The sequence below is a fragment of the Chironomus tepperi genome, unplaced genomic scaffold (genome assembly GCF_022539635.2).
Source record: "Chironomus tepperi strain 1889 unplaced genomic scaffold, CSIRO-AGI_Ctep_v1 contig_223, whole genome shotgun sequence".
Lineage (NCBI taxonomy): Eukaryota > Metazoa > Arthropoda > Insecta > Diptera > Chironomidae > Chironomus > Chironomus tepperi.
In genome coordinates this window covers 989,543-1,015,329 of record NW_027226345.1, presented here as the reverse complement: position 1 = coordinate 1,015,329, position 25,787 = coordinate 989,543, and the positions used below count along the sequence as shown (strand labels likewise).

Here is a 25,787-nt window from a genome sequence, read left to right as displayed (position 1 = left end):
TGGTAAGCGAATTCTTCATTATTATTCATTAATGCATACGAGAATTAAAGCGTGAAAAATGTTTGCATCTAAAAAAATGATTTCTCTTCTCGACTGGAAGTACGCGTGTAGTGACTGATAAGGAATGGTTGTCGAATTAGGTCTAAAAATAAAAAAAGCATATTTCAAATGCTTGAGGGAGTTTTAAAAGAATTTTGCCATTGATAAATTGATTGATAGTCAGTATTTATATAGGATTCAGAAATTGATTCATCCTCCTACTGACAATACTTATTTTCATCAGATTGAATCCTTCAAGTTGGAACACAAATATTTTTCATAACTTTTTTTTTTTGTGTGGTTGAATATTTATGAACATAAAATAAATTTTTATATATTTCTGTAAATAAATTTTTTGTGATTCCACATGTGAATCTTTACAGTCAGTCATTATATGAACTTATAAAAAACTGGAAACATTCACTCAATATTCTACATTATTTACGATATCAGTATAAATATTTATTATTATGAGGTTGAATTGAGTAAAATTCGCGTGAATGCATTAGCTCATGATTGAAACTGTTTTTAGGGATTGTCATTAACTGACATATGACAATTTTGTTAACTGCTTCTAAGTTATTTAGTATTTAAAGATCAGAGATCCAGTATAAGAGCCAGAGCTCGACTAGGATTTTGTATTGAAAAGTCGACTGAAATTGACGCGACTCAATCCGAATTGACTTCAATCTGAGCATAGCTTAACCTGGGGTATCGAGCTATATAAATAGACAAATAAGTCAGTGCGACAATGAGGCCTCTGTGGCCGAATTGTTAGACATCAGACCGAGTATCTGTATCACTCTACTTTGAGTCCATAGGTTCGATTCCCATCTGATACCAGAGACCAATCTTTCAATCATCAAATAAGAGTGTTATTGACAATGACAAAGACTCACATTAAGTACACGACATAACACAATATGCTTGACATTGGACGTCATAAGTGAACAAACTCTCAGAAATAATTTATGGAATAAATCTGTTGTTCTTTCGGATAAACATTGCAACATTGTGCAAGACTTGTTATTTATGAGATTCAGTTTATTTCACTTACACAGAACCGTTGATGTACGACAACTCTTTAAATCCCTTAAATTGAGTATTTTTCAGTTTCTAAACCTAAAACAAACATAAAAGTTTAAATAGATTGATCCCTTAAGAATCAAGTTAAAAAAAGCTCTGTCTTCTTAGAATATTTATTGCTAAAGTTGGGCTAAAGTTCTTTATATCCAACCAAACATAAACATTATTTAGATTTATAAAAAAAAATCCCTTTGTCTATTCAACAATAACATTCCGCAAGTTTTAACCACACACCACCACATAAAAATTTATAGCCTTTTGAAGTTGCACAATGAGATAGGAATTGGCATAGAATTTGCGAAAGTCTGACAATGAAATTTAATGAAGCCAAAAACTATCGACATAAAAAATTGACAATGACTATGATGAAGTGTCTGAATGTCAATAACCATTTATTGGGAAATTTTGCTGCAGTAGCATATTTTTCATATGGAACTAAATATGCATAACTAGAAACTATAGCCAACATATCGAAGAAAAGCCAATTAAGTGCAATTTATTCTATTTCCAATCCAATAAGTATTATGCCAAGAAAAAGTCAACTTAAGAAGATTGAATCTCAATTCAGACAACAATTTCCGTCTTTAACTTGGCACAAATTTCATTTTTTATTTATCTTTTCATTCTTATAAGTACACATGTTCTTGTTAAAAGCTTGATTGTATTGTTCATCTCATCGTATCACAAATATAACCCAATTATTCCTCTTATCACTAATCGATAAAACTGTCTGTCTTTGTGTCTATACTCAAATTCATTCACACATCAGACATGATTTAAATAAATCGACAAATCATGTGGCAATAATTTGTCAATGGCAAATATTTGTTTCGTCTTTAATGTCATTTGAGAGTGACAGGCTCATGTGATTTTGTGATTATTATGTTGCACAGATGCTAATTTTAGAGATGACAAGTGACTTTAAGGAGCTTGTGTACTGAAATAAAAACGTGACTGGTTGATTCTTGGTAATTTTTTGGGGATTATTATTTCTGAACAATGGTTTTAGGAATTGTTGTGGGTAAATCCCTAGATTGAGTAAGTTATTGATGATAATTCACTAATGATTGCTATTTATAGTTCATATGTGTTAATTAAAGCTCTAAACAGAGCTCAAAGTCTTCTCAGATTTTGTATTGAAATGTCAACTTGTGTCGATTCGGCCATATAAGTTCAAATAACATTGAGACTGTCATGACTTTAACTTGACCAAGTGACATCATGTCAGAATCACACCGGCTTGAGGCCGGATTTTGAACAGATTAACCGACTTGTCCTTCCCAGCTTGTCTCAATCCTTCATAGACCATGATCATCGATCGCTTCTATTTTTGTACCAATTTATTTGTCTCATTCTAATCTTGACTTATAATAGTCATTAAATTATATGGCACTAACTTTAACAAAATTCCTTTCTAACTAATTGGTTTACTTATCTTTACGATTGATCACATATGTCAAGACAGTTTTATGTGTCTTAGATACATGTATCCACAGAAAAAGGAACTAGAATAATGAAATGAAAGTAAAGTTCATTCTAAGACGCAAAACAGTCGCAGTTTAGTGTTAAAAAAGTCACAATATCGATAGTATTAATTATATATATTCTCACAATTTGGCCTTTAGCGATTCATATGTTCATTTTAGTTTCATTAATAATTCCATTATCAACAATCTAACACATATCTGTGCATACATTATTAATGTGTCATTCATAAATTATTTACACATTTTTTGGTTATGATTTTTTATTCCATATTGATTCTGGCATTTCATGTCATTGTTATTATTATTATTATTACTATCCGTAATGGAGTGTAAATATTGATACGAACCGAAAGGCAAATAATAATAATAGTACTTAATGTTTTTTTTTGGTGGCCACCTTCAATTATTCTCCTCTCTTTACACGGACAAATCATTTGTTTACTTATTGATTTTTTTTTACTTTATTTGTGATTTTTTTGTTCTTGAAAAAGACAATTTGTGCTTCTCAATAATTCTTTGTTGATGAAGGCAACATTTTATTATGATTATTATTTTTTTATGCTTGATCTCTGCTATGACTTTTCAACATTTTCATTCCATTCATATTTTCTCTTTTATAGCAACCTTGATATTTTAACGAAGAAAAAAATTCTCATTTTCTCCTTCACGTGCTTTAGCATGAAGGAAAAAGTATATTTTATTTGATTTTGAAGAGCGTGAAACGAAAGTAAATAATTCACTTTTATGCTGGCTTTCTGCCCATCATGAATTAAATTAGGAAATTATTTATTGAATTTTTATTGGAACCCTATCCAACATCACGAACTATAATTTCATTTATTTCCTTTTCTAACATGCATCATTAGTTGATCCTTTTTTGTTGTGTTCATTACAAATTCTATTATGCGTGAGGTCATTTCACTGGCTCATGTTTTATTATCCTTTCACACATTTTTTTATATGCTGCTTATAAAATCCTTCATCATTCATTCACAACAAGTTTTGTGAACTTTATGGATGGAGGGTATTATTCTCTCCCCAATCGAACATAAATATTTACTTATGGACATTCCGGAATTTCTGTACTGGTCGCATCATAAAGAGTTCATTCAACTTTTTTCATATCTGTGCTATTGACTTGTGATGTTTGCTTTTTTTTTTCATTCATGAGAAAAGCTTAAAATTGATTTGTGAGATTTTTCTTCTATCTTAAATTCGACTATAATTAGCCTTCATTAAGAAAATTTTCTTTTTTGCATAAATGAACAATCATCGGGTTGATTAATTGATCTAGAGTGTAAATTGAATTGGATGTGGGCGATGACTTACCATATTATTGAAAATTGCGTTTTTTAATGTAATTTATTCTGATTTTCCAGCACATTGTATGATAATTTATTCTTTGCAAAAAAAAAAGTTTTTCCATACCTAAAACAATAAAATCACATAATATGCAATTTACTTTATCTAACTTGAAAAATGTGCACATTTACGAAACATCCATAGTGGCTTCACATATGATTTTTTTTAATTCATTCATGACTGCTTTATGAACGTGATTATTAAATCAAAATGTGCTGATTATTTTTCCTCCCAAACTCAAAAGTATCGTAATGAAGTAAACACGAAATGAACTAAATTTAACAATTAAGAGTCTAATTTAATTAAAATTGTTTTGAAATTGTAATCATTCCATATCGTCTAACCGTAACCGTTTTTTTTATAAGCGTTGCAGAAAATTGTTCTATGAATAATTTATACCGATAAGTTTCCTGGATTATTTCCATATTCTTGCCATTTGAATGTCTTATAGATAATTGGATGCAAGTGGGTTGTCGTTTTTAGAATTGACTCTGGGTAATAGACTTAATAGATATTATATGTAGTTGTCGTACGTTTTGAAATGAAGCAAAATCGCTTTAGAAGGAGCGCATGGGGAGTTCTTGTGAAATACATTCAATGTTTGTTGTTATACTTATGGAGTTAGCTAGCTGTGTTGTCACATATCTTGGACTGTTTACTTATAGGGAATCGAAACCACGACTCGTTGTGACTGTTATATTGCTAACTTATTTGAACAGACAAGGAACAGCATGCTCATGAGTATATTTAGTTATATTTATCTACTTCCTTGGCTAAGGCGCACGGGGGGTTATTGTCGCACGAAGAAAACGTCTATAGTCAGATCAATCCTTCTGCCAGTTCGGAATATCAGGACTTTATCGTACTTAGTTTTATTGATAGAGTATGCTCATCAGTACGCTCATTTGGGTGATTTTGCTCATTCAGTCTGTTAGTAATATATTATTCGAAAGTTCTAGACTCAATCTATTGATTGCTGTGTCGGCGTCACATCATCCAGCTACCAAACAGTGCCATCAAGCCAAATAAGTTCCAAAACAACAAAATTCTCTGTCATGTATAAAATTATCTCAATTAGCAATTTAATTGCAACATTTTTGCTTATAAAAAAATCAATGAACATCCAACTCTTTAGTTCCCCAACAAGAACAATAGAATATTTTTTTAAAATGGATAATGCTTACAAAACTGCCATTTTAATCTCATTTGAGACTCGTTTTCATGCTTATGTTGTCACAACGATGTCATTACGAAATCACTTTACTTTTTCCATTTATATTACTGTGCCTGAAAAGAGTTTAATGCAACGTACCCTTATCATTATAAGCTATTATGTTAACCAATTTGAGGAATTCTTTTTTTCACTGTTAAAAGCTTTTCTCTTCCTCTAATTAATGTTTTTCATTTCGTCCATCCAAAAAATAAATGGCAAAAAGGAAGTGAAAAGGATGTTGTGTACTTAATATTTAATGAGAGTTGTCATCGACGTTGTTTTATCATTTATTTTTTAAAAACTTTTTTCGCTGCCTTTTTTGTGAAAACAGAGATAAAAATCTCGAAATATTAAATTTGTTCCAAAATTATAAACAGTTAATAAATTCTGAAAATAACGGTCAGTCATATTTTAAATTCAAATATTTCTGTTCTAAATGCTCAACAAAATTCGCTTTGATGATTCGGAATTGTTTCATTTTAAGTTCTCTCTTTTTTTTGCGGTGAATTTAAATTGAGATTACAAAAAAGCAAGCATTAATTTCGGAAGTGTATATAATTTTCATGAGAAACATGCCACATGTATGTCTAATTTTGTAAAGAGCAAGTTGCGGTATGTTTATATAACAAACTTCGTATCTCGGGGTTTTTCGAGAACTCAAAAAGGTTGTTAAATCGTAATTAAATATTTTTTTAAATAAGGTATTTAAGGTAAAACACACAAAACCAAAAAGAATTAAATGACGTAAAGGTTCATTGATCTAATTGATTTTATGACTGTGCATGTACAACAAATCGCATTCAATGTCATCCAATTAAACATTCATGTAATCCTTATGATCTCTAATTGATTGAAATTTGGTTTTCCATAAAATTTGCAAATGTATCTCGACCTTGTCATTTAATTGCATCAGATGTTGCTCTATTAACATTCGATTCAGATCTTTCATTATATTTCATTGTCATTCATTTCTTCTTCTTATTGCTAAAGGTCAATTTTCGCTTGTGATGAGTTTTTGAATTTGCTATTTCGAAACAAAAGTGTGAATTTAGATTCCCGAGCGAAACAAATTAAGGTGGCTTTGCTTAACCAAATGGAAGGAGTCTCCTAATTAAGTTGTAAAAGCCTGTGGCTTGGTCTCTTAAAATTGAATTTGTATTCATGAAAAACAGAAATAAAATAAAGTAAACACTATAAAAGGTTTAGCGGATCCTTAAAAGCTCCGTAGCGGAACCTGTCATTTGAGTCTTGCGCACACGAATTTTAAGTAGGTCCATTGCAGAGTACATCAGGTCTTATGACGTACTCCTGTATTTGCAATCTGCAGAGCTTGCATGTGGTTCGGATCCAACTATAAACTGTAGATCTAAAGGTTGTGGTACAACACATTATAATCGTCGCCTCTAGCTCATAAGGCTGGGCATTTCAAGCATTATATTATAGGTCGCTCGGGATCGTCTATTGAGAAGTGAAAGAAAAATCAATTTTTTATGACTACAATCAATAATTTGACTGCTTTTGAAATGAAAGAATCTATTCAGAGGAGAAGAAAAGATTTTCATTTAAAAACTCTCTTGTTTATGTCTGGCATTGAATATTTAGCATTGAACTTTTTTTACTATTCAGATAACAAGAAAGCTACCATTAACATTATTTTTAAAGAAAAGCAAACATTCAGATAAGTTACAAATGATCCTGAACAGATTCTTCAATTGACGGAATGATTGATGCTGAGTGATTTCATCTTTCTACATTTAAATCATCATCATCATCGTTCACATGAGCTTTGGTGATGTGATATATAGAATAATAAAAAAATAAATCAATAATCATGTTTATATGCTTTGGAACGATAAATGATAATAAACAAAGAATTTTATAGTAGAAAAAAAGACGACAAGTCCGGAACAATAAAGCAGAAAAAAATGTCTCGTCTCTCGATAACGTGAAGAAATTTCATTTTGTACTCATTCTTAATTGCGTTCATCGGCACCTTCAATTCATTATGATTGTAACTTCCTTCAAACAAGCGTACTCGACACAAAGCGTATTTTCATTATGTCCAAAACTATTTCTGTGTTGAGACATGGTATGGAAGTAAAAGAATAAGAAGTAATGGAAAAATATGTAGAACAATGAACTAGAAATGAATGAAAAATCACAAACAGCAAAGTGTTGAATCTTGATATGGGTTATTTGGAAGCACAATGGCTACATTCTTGAAAAGATTTTTTTTTCTTTCTTTTCCACTAAAATAGATGTCATTTCCCGTTGCTGCTTTTTTCGCGATGATAATTCTTTCAAATTATGTCTAATCTCTCTACCTTTTATTTTGTCTACAAAGTTATATACAGTTTTGTGTGTATTTTTGAGCTTATTATTCTGTAAGCTTTTGTGCTTCGCATTTGTTTGAGAACAGAACTCATTTATTGTTGTACTTTTTATTTCTGCATTTTGAATAATTTATGAGATTTTAGTTTTACATGATGAGTCAACTAATATTACATTTAACAATGCATTCTAATTATATTACAATTGGATGTAACAAAAGCTTCTAATATTTCTTTATCTTTTTGTGGGTTTTTTTGAGTTTAGAAAAGTAATCCACGTGGTATTTGAGTTTGTATTGTTGAAAAATTGTCAGAGCTTCAAGACGACTCGAATTTTTTATGGAGTCAAGTCGACTTTTTCATACGAAATACGAGTTGACTTAAAGCTCTGACAATTATTCCATGCTTCATCTTCGTTACTACAGATACCGAACATACATTTTGCATCATAAATTGTTTTTCTGATTAATTCAGATTGTCAATGTTTAAGAGAAATTTATTTCTGGTTCTTTCGAGAAAAACCTGCCGACTTGTAATTCGAAACTGCTCTGATTTTTTCAAGCTAAAGAAGTTACTCGATTTGTGTTACTGTATGGGAATGGATATATTTGATGCAAAATCAGATTGGTTACAATTTGCACGTACCTATAATGACGAAAATTTGTATTGAAGTAAATCTGCAATTTGATTTGTTTTATGATTTTGAACTTTGGAATTCGATTGTGAAAATGCTGAAAAATTCTCGATGCAACTTAAAAGTTTGGCCTTTTTCGGAGCAATTTGAAATTTTTAGTCACTCGCTAGGGGGTCGTTCATTTATTACATAATGTTTTATAACAAATTAAAGGGTCACAATTTGTATTCCGTCACAATATTGTGAACCTTGTCCCTCCTTAAGAAGCAAAGTTCGAAATTTGTATAGAAAAGTTTGCTCGATTCGATACAAAATTCTAGTCGACTTCTAGTTCTGATATGAATACCTGCTAATATAGCAGATTTTTAACATATTTATGCAACAGATAAAGCTATTTGAGAATGTTAAATAAAACACCCAAATATTTGAGTGCTCATTTTCACATCTCCACGCTGTGAACAAAATAACTCTCAAAAAATCTAGTAAATTAAGCTCAATAGCTAAAAGACATGAAAAGTGCATGGCGAGACAATTTAATTTGAAAATGGCTGCAGTGATATCCAGGTCAATGATTTTTTTTTCTTGTACCTATTCGGAATTATCGACAATAACCAACGAAAGAGAAACAAAAAATATTTTTACAAGCACAGTATTCTGTTCCATAAAAAAATATGTTTAAAAACAATTTATTAAATCAATTTTTCTTTCTTACCTCATTGAATGCCCAAAATACTAAACAATTCATGAAATCATGTTGACATAAATTCCATTACAAACCGCTTAATTTGCCAAATAGCTTCATTTTTATTTTATTTTATTTGCCTGAGCTCTTTTGCTGTGGAAAATTGAATTTATTGAAATGACTCAAAATGTCAAATGGAATGAAAAATGACTTTTTTGCACACAATTTTCATTTTAGTAATAAATATAGTCACACTCATATGCTCTCAAAAAATGTCCAATTTGAATGGAATTTCTCTTTCATTTCTCCTTTAAAACGTCATGACATTGACACATAGCAATAAAATATTTGTAATTAAAGATATATGTCCCGAGCAGGACAATTCGTCGAACTGTAGCTTTTGCAGTGAACTTGCTTACTTCTTCGCTGGCCGTACAGATCATCCGTGATCCATAGCTTCCCTCAGTTGACGTCTAAAACTGGATCTTTCGCTGGCCGTCGTAAAAATCGGTCAAAATCAGCTAGCATTCAAGACAACGTCGCGTTTCACTGTTAGGACGGGGACACAGCTGTACCCTAAACACGTTATGCTTTCCAGGTATTTCCTTCGGTGCGTGTTTTTTATCAGCTGACAAAACCTTGAAATCATTTACACCGACCAGTATGTGTCTGATATCTGAATATACAAATCGTTAAAGTCTTTTTTTTCCATTTGGATTTGAGTGAGTCCGTTCACTGTCCGACCTGAATGCTTTAAAAATGAAAAGCACGCGAGTAAATCGATATATAAAAATTTCCTTTTAGCGAAATAATATAAATTTCGCATCTATTCAAAGACAACATTTGTATATGCTACATTTTCAATTTGAGTTGAATACTAAACGGAAATAAAGGCTGGGTCGTGCAAAAGTGCTCAACTTAACAAGATTTCTTTCATTCGACTCTCTTCAATCTGACATAAATTCCATTTTTTTAGCGCATTTTCTCGAGGTGAAAAGACGCGTCCGTCTGTCAGTCCGTCCGTCTGTCGCTTAACTACTCTTCCAGTTTAAGCTTTGTTTATGCGGATTTTTTCAATATTTTCAATGGCTTTTAATGTTTAGTTTCTTTGCGGGAAAAATGCGCTACCGTCGGTCACGAGTGACCACGTCTATACTAGCTTTCTGTTCATTCCCATCATGAGTTTATGGAATTTTTCACTGGCATTGTCGGAAATTTCAGCCTCAACAGCTTAACTGGCTACTTTTGTGTAAGCATTTACGAAAATATTTCACACCTTTTTACAGTTTCCCGAGTAATGTTTTAAAAACAAAAATCTGGATTAGATCAAATATCGATTTGTATGAATTATAAGAGCAACAAAAAATACGTCAGATAAAGAAAAGAAAAAAAAAAATAATTAAACCGCATAGCAGAATGTAATCACTTTTATAGAACAATAAATTAATGATTTTGCTTAACCAGCCAGAAAAAACTTTATTGATCGTTGATAGATATATATTATATCTAAAAGTTTATTTTGAAGGTTAGTGCCGTGGCTCGAATAATGAATCTGTTGAATGTAAGAAAAAATTGGCTTCGAATCGTATCCAATGCTTTGAAGCATTTCTAAATCATTTTGTGGCAAAATGTAATAAAAATAAAAAGAGCGAGAAAATTTTTGGTTCAAGGAGACTGTTTGTGCCTTATTCTTCTTATTTTGATTGTAATAAAAAAAGATTAAGCGAAGCATTTGTTGCGATAATATTGGGTTATGCTTGATTAATCTAAGAAGTTTGTCTTGCAATGAAAGTATCGTAAAACGATAAGAAGTTTGGGGATGATGAAGCATCATTTGGCTGAATATAGAGCAATATGCTTACATACTAAAAGCCTTAAAATTGATTTTAGGTTGAATTAGTATTAAATGAGGATTGTTGCTGCAGGCCTACGGTTTTGGACGGACCATAAGATACGGTCAAAAACTATCTCAAAAATCAAGGCATTAACACTCAAAATTACTTCATCCGATACAAAGACAAACTTCCAGTAAAAAATCATCCAGTACATCCAGAACAAAAAAATTTTTCATTCGGATTAAGTTCAGTGTCAATGAAATGTCTAATATGCAAGAAACGCTGGCTTGCGGTTCTTACCGAGTCCTACTATCAAAGACTGTTGATCATGCTACTAAGCTTTATTCAAACCGTGGAGTGAGTTTTTTGGTGATTGGCAAAGAATCCTGAAAAGCACAACGTGTTCACTAGCACATCACTAAGTCACCGTGTTTGCGGTACGAAGTGAAGTTACCCGAAGCCATTTTGACGGTTGGGGATTGACAAAGAATCTCGAATAGCACAACATATTTGCGATTACACCTCCACGTCGCTGTGCTTACGATTAGACGCGAAGTTGTCCTGAAAGCACTTAAAGGATGATGTTGACCAATGCGAATTGCCGCATTGTGTTGCTCGGGAATGTGCATACATTAACAAGAATACTAGCAAGCATTAGAATCAATTCATTACATCTTTGCATCAATAATCAATGACTATATAGATTCCTAACCTTCTAAATCTTCCCATAATATGCTCTGACATAAAATCTGAAAATTCTAACATTTAATAATTTTCATTTTTCCATTAAAAATCAAACAAGTTTCTCTAAATGCCAATCTCAATAACATTTAATGTCAATTTAAATTAAAAGATTGTAATATGATTGCAATTTTTATGGCACGCACTGAAATTCATTGTGTTCATTGAATAAAATCAAATGAATTTTTTATTAAATTTCGACAGTAATGACAAGCAATAGCAACAATATCGCGTGACTAAGGGGGCAACAATATTAATAATAGATGATTTTCTAGTAGGGAGTAAACATGCCAATGCTAATTAATATTTTATAAGAATAATAATGGAAAAAAAATTCCAATAATTTTGTATTCTGTAGAATTCATTCATATGTACTTTATGGACATTTTGAATGACTACAAATATATCTGCAAATATGTAATTTCGAATGACATTTAATGTCAAATTGACATGGCTAATGAGGAGACGAGAATAAAAGTGGGACAATAAAAAATGGGTTCCGTTTTTATTTGAGCAATGACCATAACACACATAAATTGTACATGCTTGCTCCTGACCATGAATTAATATCATTCTGTATCTCTTTCACTTTTTAGCGCATTTTTCCAAAGGGAAAAATACGATTTTGTAAGCGTTTAGCCTGTCTGTCTACCCGTCTATCTGTCTGTCTGTATGTCTATCAATCTACTCGTCTGCCGCTGAACTACCGAAACCTTGACTTGAAAAATTGTTAATTTGATTCTACATATCAATGTGTCTTAAAAATACTGTGTACCAAAAATTCAACTGCATCAATTTCATTTGTAAATCATATTACCTTTATGATAAATAAAAATTATTACTTACTTACTTACTTCTCCTCCAGTTTAAGCTTTTTTTGATAAAGGCACAAATTTTTTTCATTCTTTTTCGATGTTTTATGACAAAATTTTCGTTTTTAACCATAGCTTTTAATTTTTAATCATGTTTCGCACAGCATGCGAAAATGCACTACCGTCGGTCACTAGTGTCTACCTCTAAACTAGTTTTTATATTGCTGCATTCTATTTTCGATGGCTTCGTTTCCTATGCCAATTTCAATGCCTTTTTTTTGAAATAAAAGTTTGTAATGGACATTGAAATTGTTAGCTTACATTTTACATGCCATCATCATCATTATAATCTCATCATGCAATTTTATTCCTATAATGTTTTTTCATGAGAAAAGAACAGGAACAATTACAATAGATAGCATTCAAATATGACATGTGATGTTATATGACAGAATAAAATTTATTACATGCTCAATACGAGAAGTAATAGTAAATAGATATAATATTAACTATAGTTATTGCCAGGAACTAATTGAATGTCATTAAAAATGAAACTGAAAGCGCCACGCGAATGTAGTAGGAAAAAGAAAAGAGAAATCACATTGACTTAATGGGTCAATTCTGTTTTCAAGTCTTATATCTCATTCTGTACCAATATAGCCTTTATTGGTATGAATGAGAAAAGAAAAAAAAATCTTTTCAATTCTACTGATTTAATGAAAATAATAATAACTAATCAATTGGTATAGAATTGGGTCTAAATTGTTTGACCCATAAGATATATCATATTGGTATCTGAAAAAATTCATCAATAACGACTTTTGTATTGAATGACAATGCACAAAATACGAAGAAATTTATTGAGTTATGAATGAATAATAAGAAGATTTGTACGAATAACCAATAGACAGAATATTGAAGGTCATAACACTAACGAGAAACTTTTTTTTTACTGTTGCTCTATAAAATGGTATTACTCTAGAAAACGTGCGATATGAATTAATTTGGAATTGGAATGAAATCACAGAGCGTAGATTTGTATTTTTGGAGATATAAGATTTGGTTCTGGGCAGAGTGCCGAATAGCACAAAGCGGTAAGTCGATCCAATCACCGATATTAGATCGATGTGGCTCTGCTATGCTACTGGAATTGAACCGAATCAGGAAATATGCCAAATATAAAACAAATCCGAAATGAAGCAGGATTTAAACCTAATTGGGCTTCAAATATGCTCTTTCGTTATCGGAATCGGTACTGAGAAAATCCCGTCGTGGGGTTTCGGGAAAATATAGTTCCAAAGAACTCTTGAAAGGAAGCTGTTGATAGCAATAATGTTGGGCTTTGTATTGGAAAATGGCAAGTGGAAGCCAGCGATAGAGCCTCACAATTGATCTGTACGACCAGCAAATGAACGAACAAAAGATTCCAAGTCAGTATTCAAGCCAGCCATAAGTTGGATTTTTGATCGATTAACATTCGGGAGTAGTTTTGCCAATTTATTTTTCAAAGACCAGGAAGTCTACATCTAGGCAGAGCAATCTAGTCAGCGAATTAAATTTTGGAAACCCCCGCAACACAAACAACTTAAAAACCAAGCCCAACCCCAAAGTCTAATCGTCGTGTGCTTTTTTTCTCATAATTAATTCTCCCATAAACTGCAATATATTTTTTCACACAATCGTTCAAAGGCAAGGCAATTCTTTTCTTTCAATACAAAATAAACAAAATAAAAAAAGTTGTCATGAAAGCGCCCATACAAGCATTGATTTAATATGAGTCATGCTTTATGCGTGTTTTACTGTTTCACGTTATTCAAAACAAATCCGCTTCGTCAATTTTACTTTTTTTTGTTTTCGCAGAGGGGATTTTGACGATTTTTTAGCAAAATAAAATGCTTAATAGACGGTAAAATTTCACTGCCTGTGAAATATTTTGAGAAATTTGTTAGAGACCTTTGTATGCAAAAACATCGTAAAAAATATTTTTAATAGATTTCACGTCTTGATATTGTTTCATTCCATGCATTTTAATATTTTCTTCGTGCCATTTTTAAAAACTGCATTATGAATAGCCACGTTTGTTCTAGTAGAAACAAATTTGTATATTCTAGGGCGATTCGCGGATTGTTAAACGTGTGATGGCAAACATCAGACCCCTGAAATTCGTAGACTTATCTCTTATCGTAACTGAAGTACTAAACCATTCTTGTATCTAGCCACTTTGAGATCTACATCTGGATCACTGTTGCTCCCAAGTTGCTCATAACCTCATCACACTATGCGACGCAGTAAAGATGGGTAAAAATCAGCCGTCACGGTACTTTCAGGACAGTTTCAGGTCTCACAGCGTGTTAGCGACGTAGCTAACACGTGTTGTTGACATGTGTTGCTCGGGAACTATATAATGCAAATAAAAATTGTGAATGACAAAAAGACACAAGATAAATTTACCTTTTGCGTATTTATACATGAATAATTTACAATTTCACGTGTCTTATGTACGAAAATTCTTTTGTTATTTGAGAATTATTATGCTTATGTTCCTTCTTTTGTTTTCCTTCCCTCATACTTTGTATTTATTTTGACGGAAATTCATCAAATAAATAGGTTATTTTGTATGCCTTATAAATTATAGCATGTTTTTTGTGTGTACAATGTGGTTATGTGCATTGCCAATAACTTGCTTTTATTACATATTTCTCATAAAGGTCGCCGATAATAAGCGAATAAAAATTCAAGTTAATGGACAATAAAATTAAGTTTAAAGCCTCAAATTGGAATGGCAGCGTGATTGGTGTGGCCGTCTCAAATTCGAGTTTTTCGATATTAGATTGTCGAACATTTCGAACTCAACTTATTTTAAAATAAAAATTTACGTTACGAAGAAAAGTAAAAGAAATTTGAATTTGAAAACAATTAACGGTGGTTTTTGAATCAGCCACACTCTGGGTACAGCTATGAAATGATTGAAAAATTGCAATGATTTAATCTGGATGGAATTTCACATGGACATAATTTTGTAATCCGATGCCAAAATTTGTCAATTAATCAAAAGTATATCCATATTAGTTTAAATGGTCACAATATACCAATTATTCACCTTCTAACACTTCCTTAAGCGTTAACGTTCACTTGTCATCATTATCGCTATATGAATACACATTTCCACGACACTCGAATGGCTATTATCGTAATTGCTATTATCATCATTTGTTGTTACTGTTAACATGTCATAACATCATCAATTATTAATATTTTAGCAGTTCATTGAATGTGGAGGGAAAGTAAAAAAAAAAAAAATAACAATTGTTTTATGACTTTGTCAAACTCAACAACCCTAAAAAAAGCCATTCAAACGGATTAATTGTAATTCTATTGAAATTTTCAATGCTTAGACTCAATATTAATAATATTAATCGCAAATAAAATTTCTGGGGAAAAAAAAAGTAATAATCCATTAATTTTGATAATAAACTTTAGTGGAATGACTGTGACGCATACTGACATTGAACCTTGAAAATATAAAAAATTTCATCAAAAATTATAGCAACAAAATATAAAAACGAAGCGAAATTCCCAAAACGGCTGTCGTAAACAGAGCATATTTTATTCATATTTATCACTGTGTGTAGATCTACAACGGTGTATTTAAAATTGCTATAGTTTTGGTATTTTGTGGCTTTATTTCCTTGATTTTTTGTTTCGCAAGGTCATAAATATTCCTGAGATTTAGGTTAAGGTTTAAAATAAATCCTGATATTTAAAATAAATCCTAAGATTTAATTGACAGATTAAGTTTAAAGATACAACATCATTTATTCCAGTGTTGGACAACCTGTGTGGCTTTCCACCAAGGTGTACCATGTCACAAAAAAGGTTGCACAACCACTGATTCATTTGCATTCTCTCATGCTTAGCGAGCGAATGAGTCAGTGGAACTAAAAAAATTTCCATTCATTTTAGCACAAACATTTAAGGAAGCAAAAAGAAGCCGGTTTCTCATTAAGCCAGCGCTAATAAAAAAAGATGAAAGATTCATCATATCTAACAGCGTGCCGAAATATTTAATAAACTATAATATCAAATATCATTATGATAATACAAATTACATTATTCCTTAATGTTCTTCATGTGTACACATGAAGATATTAAGGTAGAAGGAGAGAATCATTACGTATTTAAGTACTTTAAAGTATTATTATGTACATTGAATAAGGCAATTAAGGAAAGTCAACATAAACTCACCTCCAGAAGCTGACATGTGCTATACTTTTTTAACGATTTATTAAGTACTGTGAAGAGTCAATGTCAAGTTTTTTGCGGATGTAAATGCGACGTTGTCTTTTTGACGTGTTAGGGATGGGAACTTAAACGAATGAAGTGATTATATTGTCGAGTGAAGCATTGTGGATCTAATGAAGCGATTTGGTCAGCATTTACATATTTTATGGCTTAAAAAAATTTCCATATATAATCAAAGTAACAACTGCTCACTTCCACTGTCATGGAAGCATATATATACGCAAATTAGAGTTATTATCTATCGTGTGTAACCTAATCATACAAAATTATTATTATTTCATGGGTTCTCGTGCATGCAAAACAAAAAGAAAAAATCCATATCACAATAAGCTTTTACGCATCAGAAAATTGATAGCCATAAAAACAAGGAACAAAGAAGAAAAAAATTTTCAATTCTTATTTTTCATCATGTTGTTCACAACGAAGATACAAATCATCAATAACGATTGATTTCAGCATCAATGAGTGCTTCTTATTACCCAAACAAAAATAAAGAAAAAAAAAAGGAAATTGAAAGTTTTCTTCCTAACTTGTTTACTGTGCGAATATTTGTACTGTGATTTGCGATACATGCTGTACACTTAATAGGAATAAATATGAACACGACCCAAATTATGTCAAAAATAAATAATTTTTTCGTTTACTTTTCTTGTCGCTTTTTTTTCCTTCCTTTTTGGCTTTTCATTCATCATGAGTTGAATTTCATGAGAAATTGAATTTTGAGACATGACATGACTTGGGGTTTGTTATTTATGATGTCTATCATTTGGAGCGTACCTGAAGTGTTTGAAGTAGCAAGGGAACGGATCTAATGGCAACTGACTCATCATTTCGGAAAATCCTCTCTTTGGATCGATTTCTTCGGTGGTGGCACAATGCAGTACTGCAGAGTACGGTACGGCATAACTACTCCACTGGTACGGTACTATCCCGATCGGCACAAATTGAAATGTTGAAAACAACCGAATTTGCCAAGTGGCAGCCACTTGGCTTTAAGTATACGTTCGACTCGTCGCCGTGGTGGCAACATTTCAATATGTGCCGATCGGGTATGATGCACCTGGAATGGTAAAATCGTATATCTGTTTCATGCCAATGGTGTCCAATTAATTGGAATTCATCGCGATTGGAATTGATACGACACAGTACGCAGCAACAGTAGTTACACCACAGATACAGTACAATGGTACACCTGGTATGGCAGAGTGTCCTGCCCCATACCAATGGTGCGATCAATCCCTATCATTAGTTCACTATTGGTACATGACAAGTATATTTTGCCATACCAGGTGTACCATTGTACGGTACCAGTGATGTCTCTGTACCGTACCGTAATACCATCGAAGAAATCAGTCTCAGGTCAATTCTAACTAACAGCTCAAATTTTATCGACACACATCACTTAACCATAATCCCTAAATCAATCTTTGTTGTTGAAAGAAAAGTTTTTGGTTGCTGCCTACCTAAATTTAGAAATTTTCGCAAAAAATAAAGTGAATTGGATTAAGGACGGAGAGAATCAACAAGCACACGCTTGGATAATTATGTACAACGTCTTGTTTTACTGTTGACGACGTTTTGTCGAAGAAAAAAAACTTGTTGAATTCATCATTGATTTATTTCTATTGCTTCTTTAGATGTATTTATAGTGCAGCACGTAAAAAGGATTAACTGGATACGAAGTGTCAAGATTGTCGCATGATAACTATTTTGTCGTTTTTCTTATCGCCTACTCGAAATTTTTCTCTCAATCCACCCTCAATCTCTTCTTATTACGTCCACTTATGGATGAATGAATAAAAGTATGTACTTGGATGTGAAATACCGGTTCTGTTTGTTACTGTGACATTGTTGACACATGTGTTTATTATAAGTGTGTAAATTTACTTTATGACCTCATTTTATTTTGCTATGGTAAGATGTGAAAGCTACAGTTGACGGTCATTTCTCTACCATATTCATATATTTTGCACAATAGACAGTGACAAATGAAACAGATCAATAATAAAAAGGCTCTTTTGAATATTTTTCAACAATTTTTATAAATAGCCAAAAATTACGCCAAATTTAAGGAATGCGTTGGATATTTACTGAGAAAAATCAGAAGCGATTTTGAAGTGCTTCACATGATGTCATAAAAAGACAAAATAAATTTATTATGAATGCAAAAAATAATAATATTAAGCAGGATTTGTGTAAAGATTTATTTACATCACCTTCGTAGTGTGGTTATATCATTGTATTTATTTTTATGGGGACATAAGACATAATGCATCATTTAATATTAAGGTTGTGTTATGTAGGAATGATTCATTTAAAGACCAGGAAATGCCTAAAATGTTCATTCATTGTTTTTAAGGTGGAAGAACTCTGATGAAATTATCCTTGTGTCAGTCAGAGTTCGGATTTTGTATGGAGTTGAGTCGAATTTTCTAGAATTCCAAGATACGAGTTGACTTTGAGCTCTGGTATCAGTTATAGTATTGTAGACAATTTTCGCATTTCAAATATGTTCAATAAATATTAAAAATTCAAAAATTTCGCGTCAAAAGTACGTTCAGTAAAAAAAGATGCAAAAATTTGCGTCAAAAGTGCGTACAATAAAAAAGATGCAAACATTTCGGGTCAAAAGTGCGTTCAATAAAAAAAGATGCAAAAGTTTCGAAACTAAATTGCATTCAATTAAAAAAGGTGCAAAAAATTTCGCATCCAAAGTGCATTCAATAACAAAAAAGATGCAAAAATTTTCAATTCAAATTTCACTTTCCTGGATTTAAATACCAGCTATAATCAATAAAATTGTCAAATTCACCGGCTCATAACTATGATTAAAACGTTTAATATCACTTAAATCGATTAGGCACACTTGTCTAAATTATTAATAAATTGTGCATGCTCTTATTTTGCCATTTTTATTATTAAATACCCATGACGATAATATAAACACAATAAAATAAACGTAACCTCATAAATTCATTTAATAGAGGTAAATGACACTGTGGAATTAATGAGTCTAAGGGAAATATTGAACTTTAGGTAGATTCGCAACCTTTATGGATGACTGAAAGCCACAGATATCTCGATTAATCTTATTTCATTCACATGATAGTATTAAGACGAGATAAATGTGGGAGACATAAATTTTATCTTGCAAATGTCTTGATTTGATTGAGAAAAAAAAATGTAAATCTTATTGAAGTATATTTCCATTTATAGGCAAGCAAGAAGAGAACTTCCTTAAATCAATTTTCAAAAGGGATTATAATAAATGGGGAATGTGTTATGTATAGAATGTCATTTTCAATTTCCTTATGAATATTTCAAAATCCATGGCAATGAAGTGGTTTTTTGAACTTTATGAATGCGTGTATTGATATCAAGCTTTCTATCATTTTTTGAGTGTCTAAATTTAGAGTCAAAATCCCACAGTAAAATTTGATGAAAAGCTTTAGACAATAATGGAGAAGTTTTTTTGCTTTTTTTATCATGAAAAAATCTGTTTTCGAAAATATCTAAGCCTGCCGTGGGATACAAACAACATTTGTGATTCTATGAAGGCGGTTGAATCTAATTTATTTAGAAAAACTTTTCTTTAAAGTCATAAGAATAAAATATTTCTAGAAAATTTCAGACATTTCTGTGGAGATCTACGCTGTTGAAAATGTTAGCATGCTTGGGAATTCTTTGGCTTTCAGCTTTGTAGCTCATTTTTCGAAGCAAATGAAAGTTTGAAAATTGATTAAATTTTGAATTTTTGAAAATCGCGTAATTTTGAATTTTTGAAAACCGTTAAATTTTGAAAATTGTTTCAATTGTAAAATTTGAAAACAATTAAGTTTTGAATTTTTGAAAATCGTTTGAATTGCAAAATTTAATTTAAAATTTTTGAAAACCGAGAAATATGAAATTTCTAAAAATCCTTCAACATAAAATTTTTGAAAACCTTTGAAATTGTAAAATTTCGTTTTAAATTTTTGAAAACCTTCACATTTCAAATTTTTGAAAACCGTTAACTTTTAAATTCTTCAAAACCGTTTATATTTGATAATCATAATATTTGAGTAGGGAGACAATCAAAAATATTTTTCCTAGATCAAGGTAGTTCAGTACTCAAAAGTACTCAAGCTATTTATGATATCTTTCCAAAAATTTAATTCTATTTTCGGTTCCTTTGGTACTGCAATACCAACAAATTATAAACCAAAAATGTAATAAGAATCATTTGCATTACTAAGAAATGCTTGAAAATTGTGGTTAAAATACCTCATTTTACATAAACTTTTCTGAGCATAAAGAAGCTTTCACCTACACAGAAAGTAGAGCTTATTAAGAATTTAATTAAAGCTTACTTTTTCATTCATTTCTTTCTTTTTTATCAAATGAAATTCTATTGAAAATGTGTATCACAAAATTGTAATTCTCAATAAATTAAATGACTATGAAATGAATTCCAAGTTCGAATAAATTCCAATTAATTACAATTTCCATTAAAAAATACATTTATTGATTTAAAGCTCAATTTATATTAATGACGACGAATCTTTAATGAATTTTTTTATTTTTTATCCACAGTGAGACAGATCGGTACGTGAAAATACGATGGCAGGACTTACGCGTGGGCGATCTTGTACATCTATCAAATAATGAAACAATACCCGCCGACATACTTCTGTTAAAGTCATCAGAACCCCAAAGTATTTGTTATATTGAGACGTGTGATCTTGACGGTGAAACAAATTTAAAGCGACGACAGGTAGTTAGGGGATTCGATGAAAGGCAATCAAATTTCACAGCAAGTAAATTTATTAGTAAACTTGAAATTGATGCGCCTACAACGAAAATTTATCGTTTTCATGGTGCAATGATTCATCCAAGTGGTGAACGAGTTCCTATTTCATCTGATAATTTATTACTACGTGAAAGCAGATTAAAGGTACGAGAAATTTACTTTATAAGTTCATTCACATTTTAAATCGTTTGATGTTTACTTCTCTTATGACTCTAATTATTAGGCATATCCAATGTCTGTTGTGCTTTTAAAATCATTAGTCAAATGGGAAAATGTCACAATCAGTTAGTGCTTAATTAACTGTCTCGGATTTCATGATATAGAATTAAAGCTTAATAAAATTATTTTTATTTGCAAAACGTCATATTACGAGTCAACTCGTAATTAATGGAAGTGCATTTGATAAATATTAAAATATAACGTATAATTAATATTTGAAATTTTTCAAAACGGTATCTTAAAAATTTGAAAATAATATGGCCGTTACACAAAATATTAAATCGATTACATCAAACAGATTTAAATGTCATTTAAAATTGAAATAATAACCGAATTAATAAATTTCCTTATTTCTCTCCCATACAGAATACAACGTATGTATCAATTTTATCACCTTCCTAGCCAAGGAAACCGATTTCAATTTATTCATAGCTTTATTTTAAATTATAAATAATTTTTTAATTCTTTACATTTCTTTTTAAAAGATTTATCGAAGGTGTTGTTGTGTACGCTGGACATGAAACAAAAGCAATGCTGAATAATAGCGGACCTAGATATAAACGTTCATATTTGGAACAAAAGATGAATATAGATGTAGTTTGGTGTGTCATCATTTTAATTTTATTGTGTGCAGTTGGAGCAATTGGATGCTACTTATGGCTCTCTAAATTCAAAGGCTCAATACCGTTTTTGGCACCTGAAGATATAATTAATCCAGAGAATGAGAGCTTTTTTACTTTTCTTCGACTTGTCATCATTTTACAGGTAAAAAGAGCACTTTTTATATTTTGATTCCGGGTTGCAGTCGCTGACTTTCTCTTCCAATTTGTATTAAATTTTGTCTTCTCTTACACTTGTTTCACCTGCAGATTTTAATACCACTGGCACTGTATGTAACGATAGAGATGTGTAAAGTCATTCAAGTTTTAACAATTCACAATTCGCCTGAACTTTATGATCCACATACGAGTAAGAAGACAGAATGTCGTGCAATGAATATAACCGAGAATCTTGGTCAAATTCAATATATATTTAGTGATAAAACAGGAACATTGACAGAGAATCGTATGGCATTTCGTCGATGTACAATTGCTGGTGTTGACTATAATCATCCACAAAGTGAAGATGAGAAAATAAGTTCGCCGCATGCACCATTGCCGCCAGTAGTTCCTAATACAAACCTACAAATAGATTTAACACATTGTGATACAAATGGACGTCCATCGTTGCATGCACAACGATGTAAAGAATTCTTCACTGTTTTAGCATTGTGCAATACGGTCGTTGTATCGGAATCGCCACATCGAGATAATATGAATGCAAGCGGACTTGTTGAAAATGGTGATGACCAAAGTGTTACGTTAGTGAAACCATCAGATCCACTAATGAATGACCATTACCTAAGATTATCAGAATCTCATTCTGTTTCTTCCTCATTGACGCCTAATAATTCTAGTAATAAATTACAGCCGCCAAATTCTCTTAAAATGCATCATGTTCCTTCTCTTTCGCCAATTAGTAGCTCCGCTGAATCATCACCCGAATCCGATTCACCGCCAATGAGAATAAAGAGTATCACACCAACGGGTCGTGTGAAAAAAACAATAATCAATCAAGTCTCAAAACTGCCAATTGTCCCACAAATGCTCGTAAGTACGGGCAAGTCAATAAAGAAATTTCACATAAGCAGCAAACACAAATTATTGCAAATGTCAACGAATAAACACCAAAAAATTGTTACCACTAATCAATATGAAGCTGAATCACCTGATGAGCTTGCACTTGTTAATTCTGCATTCGCGTATGGTTTTGTGCTCGAAAATCGTAATCCAAATACCGTCCTTATTAATGAGCCAAACGAGGGAATTGTCGAGTATGAAATTCTTAAAATTTTGCCATTCGATTCAATTCGTAAATGTATGTCAATCGTTGTGCGAAAGATTGGTGGACATGACGTCATGCTTTATACAAAAGGAGCTGATAGTTCAATATTGCCTGCATTAGCACAATGTGCAGTTGATAGTGAGGAATATCGATTGAGAGAAAAGACACAGCATCAGTTAGATTTATATGCACGACAAGGTTTAAGAGTCTTGCTGATAGCAAAACGGAACTTAAATCCAGTAGAATTTAGCGAATGGTATTCAGAGCATCAAGAATGTGAAATGACATCGGAAGGTCGTGAGAAAAAGATAAGAGAATCGTTTGGATTATTGGAAAGGAATTTAACGCTAATAGGATCAACAGGCATTGAAGACCGTCTTCAAGAAGATGTCCCAGAAACTATTGCTGGGTTGTTATCTGCCGGAATTGTAGTTTGGGTGTTAACAGGTAAAAATGACTTTTAAAAATTAACTGTCAAAAAATATTTGAAAATATTTTCGGTAGATAATACTTTTTAAATATTTTATGACCGTTATTTTGAGAAAAATGCGCTAAAATGAAATACAACATAAAAACTCTTTTTACAGGAGATAAAACGGAAACAGCCATAAATATCGCATACTCTGCCAAACTTTTCCATTCGCAAATGGAAATATTGAAGCTTACGGCTCGATCAAAGTCCGCTGCCGAGAGTGCAATAAAATTTTATATGGATGAGATTGAGAAGCAGCTTGTCGAAGCGGGAAGTGATACCAAATATTTAAGAAATCGAGCTTTAGTTGTTGATGGAAAGACGCTCACGTTTATACTTGACTTAAAATCAAATTTAACGACACCTTTCCTTGAACTGACTCGATATTGCTCGAGTGTACTTTGTTGTCGTTCGACGCCTCTGCAGAAAGCTTTTCTCGTGAAAGTAGTCAAAGAGGAATTAAAAATGTCAACATTAGCGATTGGAGATGGCGCTAATGATGTAAGATATTTAATTGTAAATCATTTCCTTAAATTAATTAACAAATTGTATCTAATTAATGAATCTAGGTGAGCATGCTTCAAATGGCAGATGTTGGAGTAGGAATTTGTGGACAAGAAGGAATGCAAGCAGTTATGGCATCCGATTTTGCGACGCCAAAATTCAAATTTTTAGAAAAACTTTTACTTATTCATGGACATCTTAATTATGATCGACTTGCTAAATTAATCATTTATTTTTTCTACAAAAATGCGGTAAGTAATGCAATTTCCTGGATCTGATAACAAAATTCATTAATTATGGCTTCTTATTATTCATTTCTAGACTTTTGTATTTGTTCTCTTCTGGTTCCAACTGTACAGTGGCTTCTCTGGTGCTGTGATGATGGAACAAACGTATGTTATGATTTACAACTTTATGTTTACGGCCGCGCCACCATTAGCCATAGGAGCTTTCGAAAAGAGACTACATGAGGATATTCTTATAAAGAATCCCAGATTATATCGTTATGTAAGTCACAATTTTTTAATCTTGCTGGATTTATTTTAATCCTACTGGATTTAATTTATTCTGTCTTAATTTTCTTGCCTTCCTCACAGGGACGACTAGGAAAAGGTTATAGAAATCAATTTTGGCTTGTGATGCTCGACTCTCTATGGCAGAGTTTGGTGATATTTTTCATTGTTGTTAAAGCATTTGAGGATTCAACGATTGGAATATGGGAATTTGGAGCAACAATTGTTTCATCGTGTCTAATAACAATGCTTTGTCACTTTGCACTTGAAGTGAGGACATGGGTAAGACATATTAATTAAACTATTATTTAGTGAACTTAATTAAGCATGACTTTTTTAATTTACAGACAATAATTCACGTGGGTGCTATTGCATTAAGTTTGTTATCGTTTTACATCTTTGCATTTGTATACAATACAATCTGTCGGACGTGTATGGATCTGCCAAATACTGCGGGAACAATTCAAGATACAATGTCAAATCCAATTTACTATTTTATTTTATTGTTGACACCTGTAATGGCATTACTACCGAGATATTTTGTAAGAACGATAAAGAATACGATAAGGCCAAGTGATGATGTGATAATACAAGTCGAAACAGAAAAAGAAAAGAAAAGAGGTGAGAAACTGCTGACATCATATCGTTCAGCATCATCAAGATCTCCAATATTCAGGTGAATTTTATAGAAAATTCAAAAAGTTTTTTTGTGTGGTTTTTCTTTAGTTTAATTAATATTATTTTTTGCATCTAGTTTAGTAGAGTGACACACATAATTTTTATAGTTTTTCTTATAATTTACCTGAATTTAATTTAACTTTTTATTAATTGTAAATATTGTACAAATAGACACGGCACGTGTTTATAGCACTTAAGTTTATATT

General features: G+C 31.7%; 1 protein-coding gene across 1 annotated transcript in view; it reads left to right on the top strand.

Annotated features, from left to right (window-relative positions):
• The window catches only part of LOC139090928 (phospholipid-transporting ATPase VD), a 47,102-nt gene that overhangs the window by 17,731 nt on the left and 3,584 nt on the right, over window positions 1–25,787 (top strand). Inside the window, exons 3-11 of the mRNA XM_070640817.1 lie at window positions 21,096–21,456; window positions 21,898–21,905; window positions 22,017–22,296; window positions 22,401–23,862; window positions 24,003–24,388; window positions 24,457–24,642; window positions 24,713–24,898; window positions 24,988–25,185; window positions 25,251–25,579. Coding sequence (XP_070496918.1) covers window positions 21,096–21,456; window positions 21,898–21,905; window positions 22,017–22,296; window positions 22,401–23,862; window positions 24,003–24,388; window positions 24,457–24,642; window positions 24,713–24,898; window positions 24,988–25,185; window positions 25,251–25,579 — 3,396 coding nt within the window. The remainder of the gene's footprint in view (window positions 1–21,095; window positions 21,457–21,897; window positions 21,906–22,016; window positions 22,297–22,400; window positions 23,863–24,002; window positions 24,389–24,456; window positions 24,643–24,712; window positions 24,899–24,987; window positions 25,186–25,250; window positions 25,580–25,787) is intronic.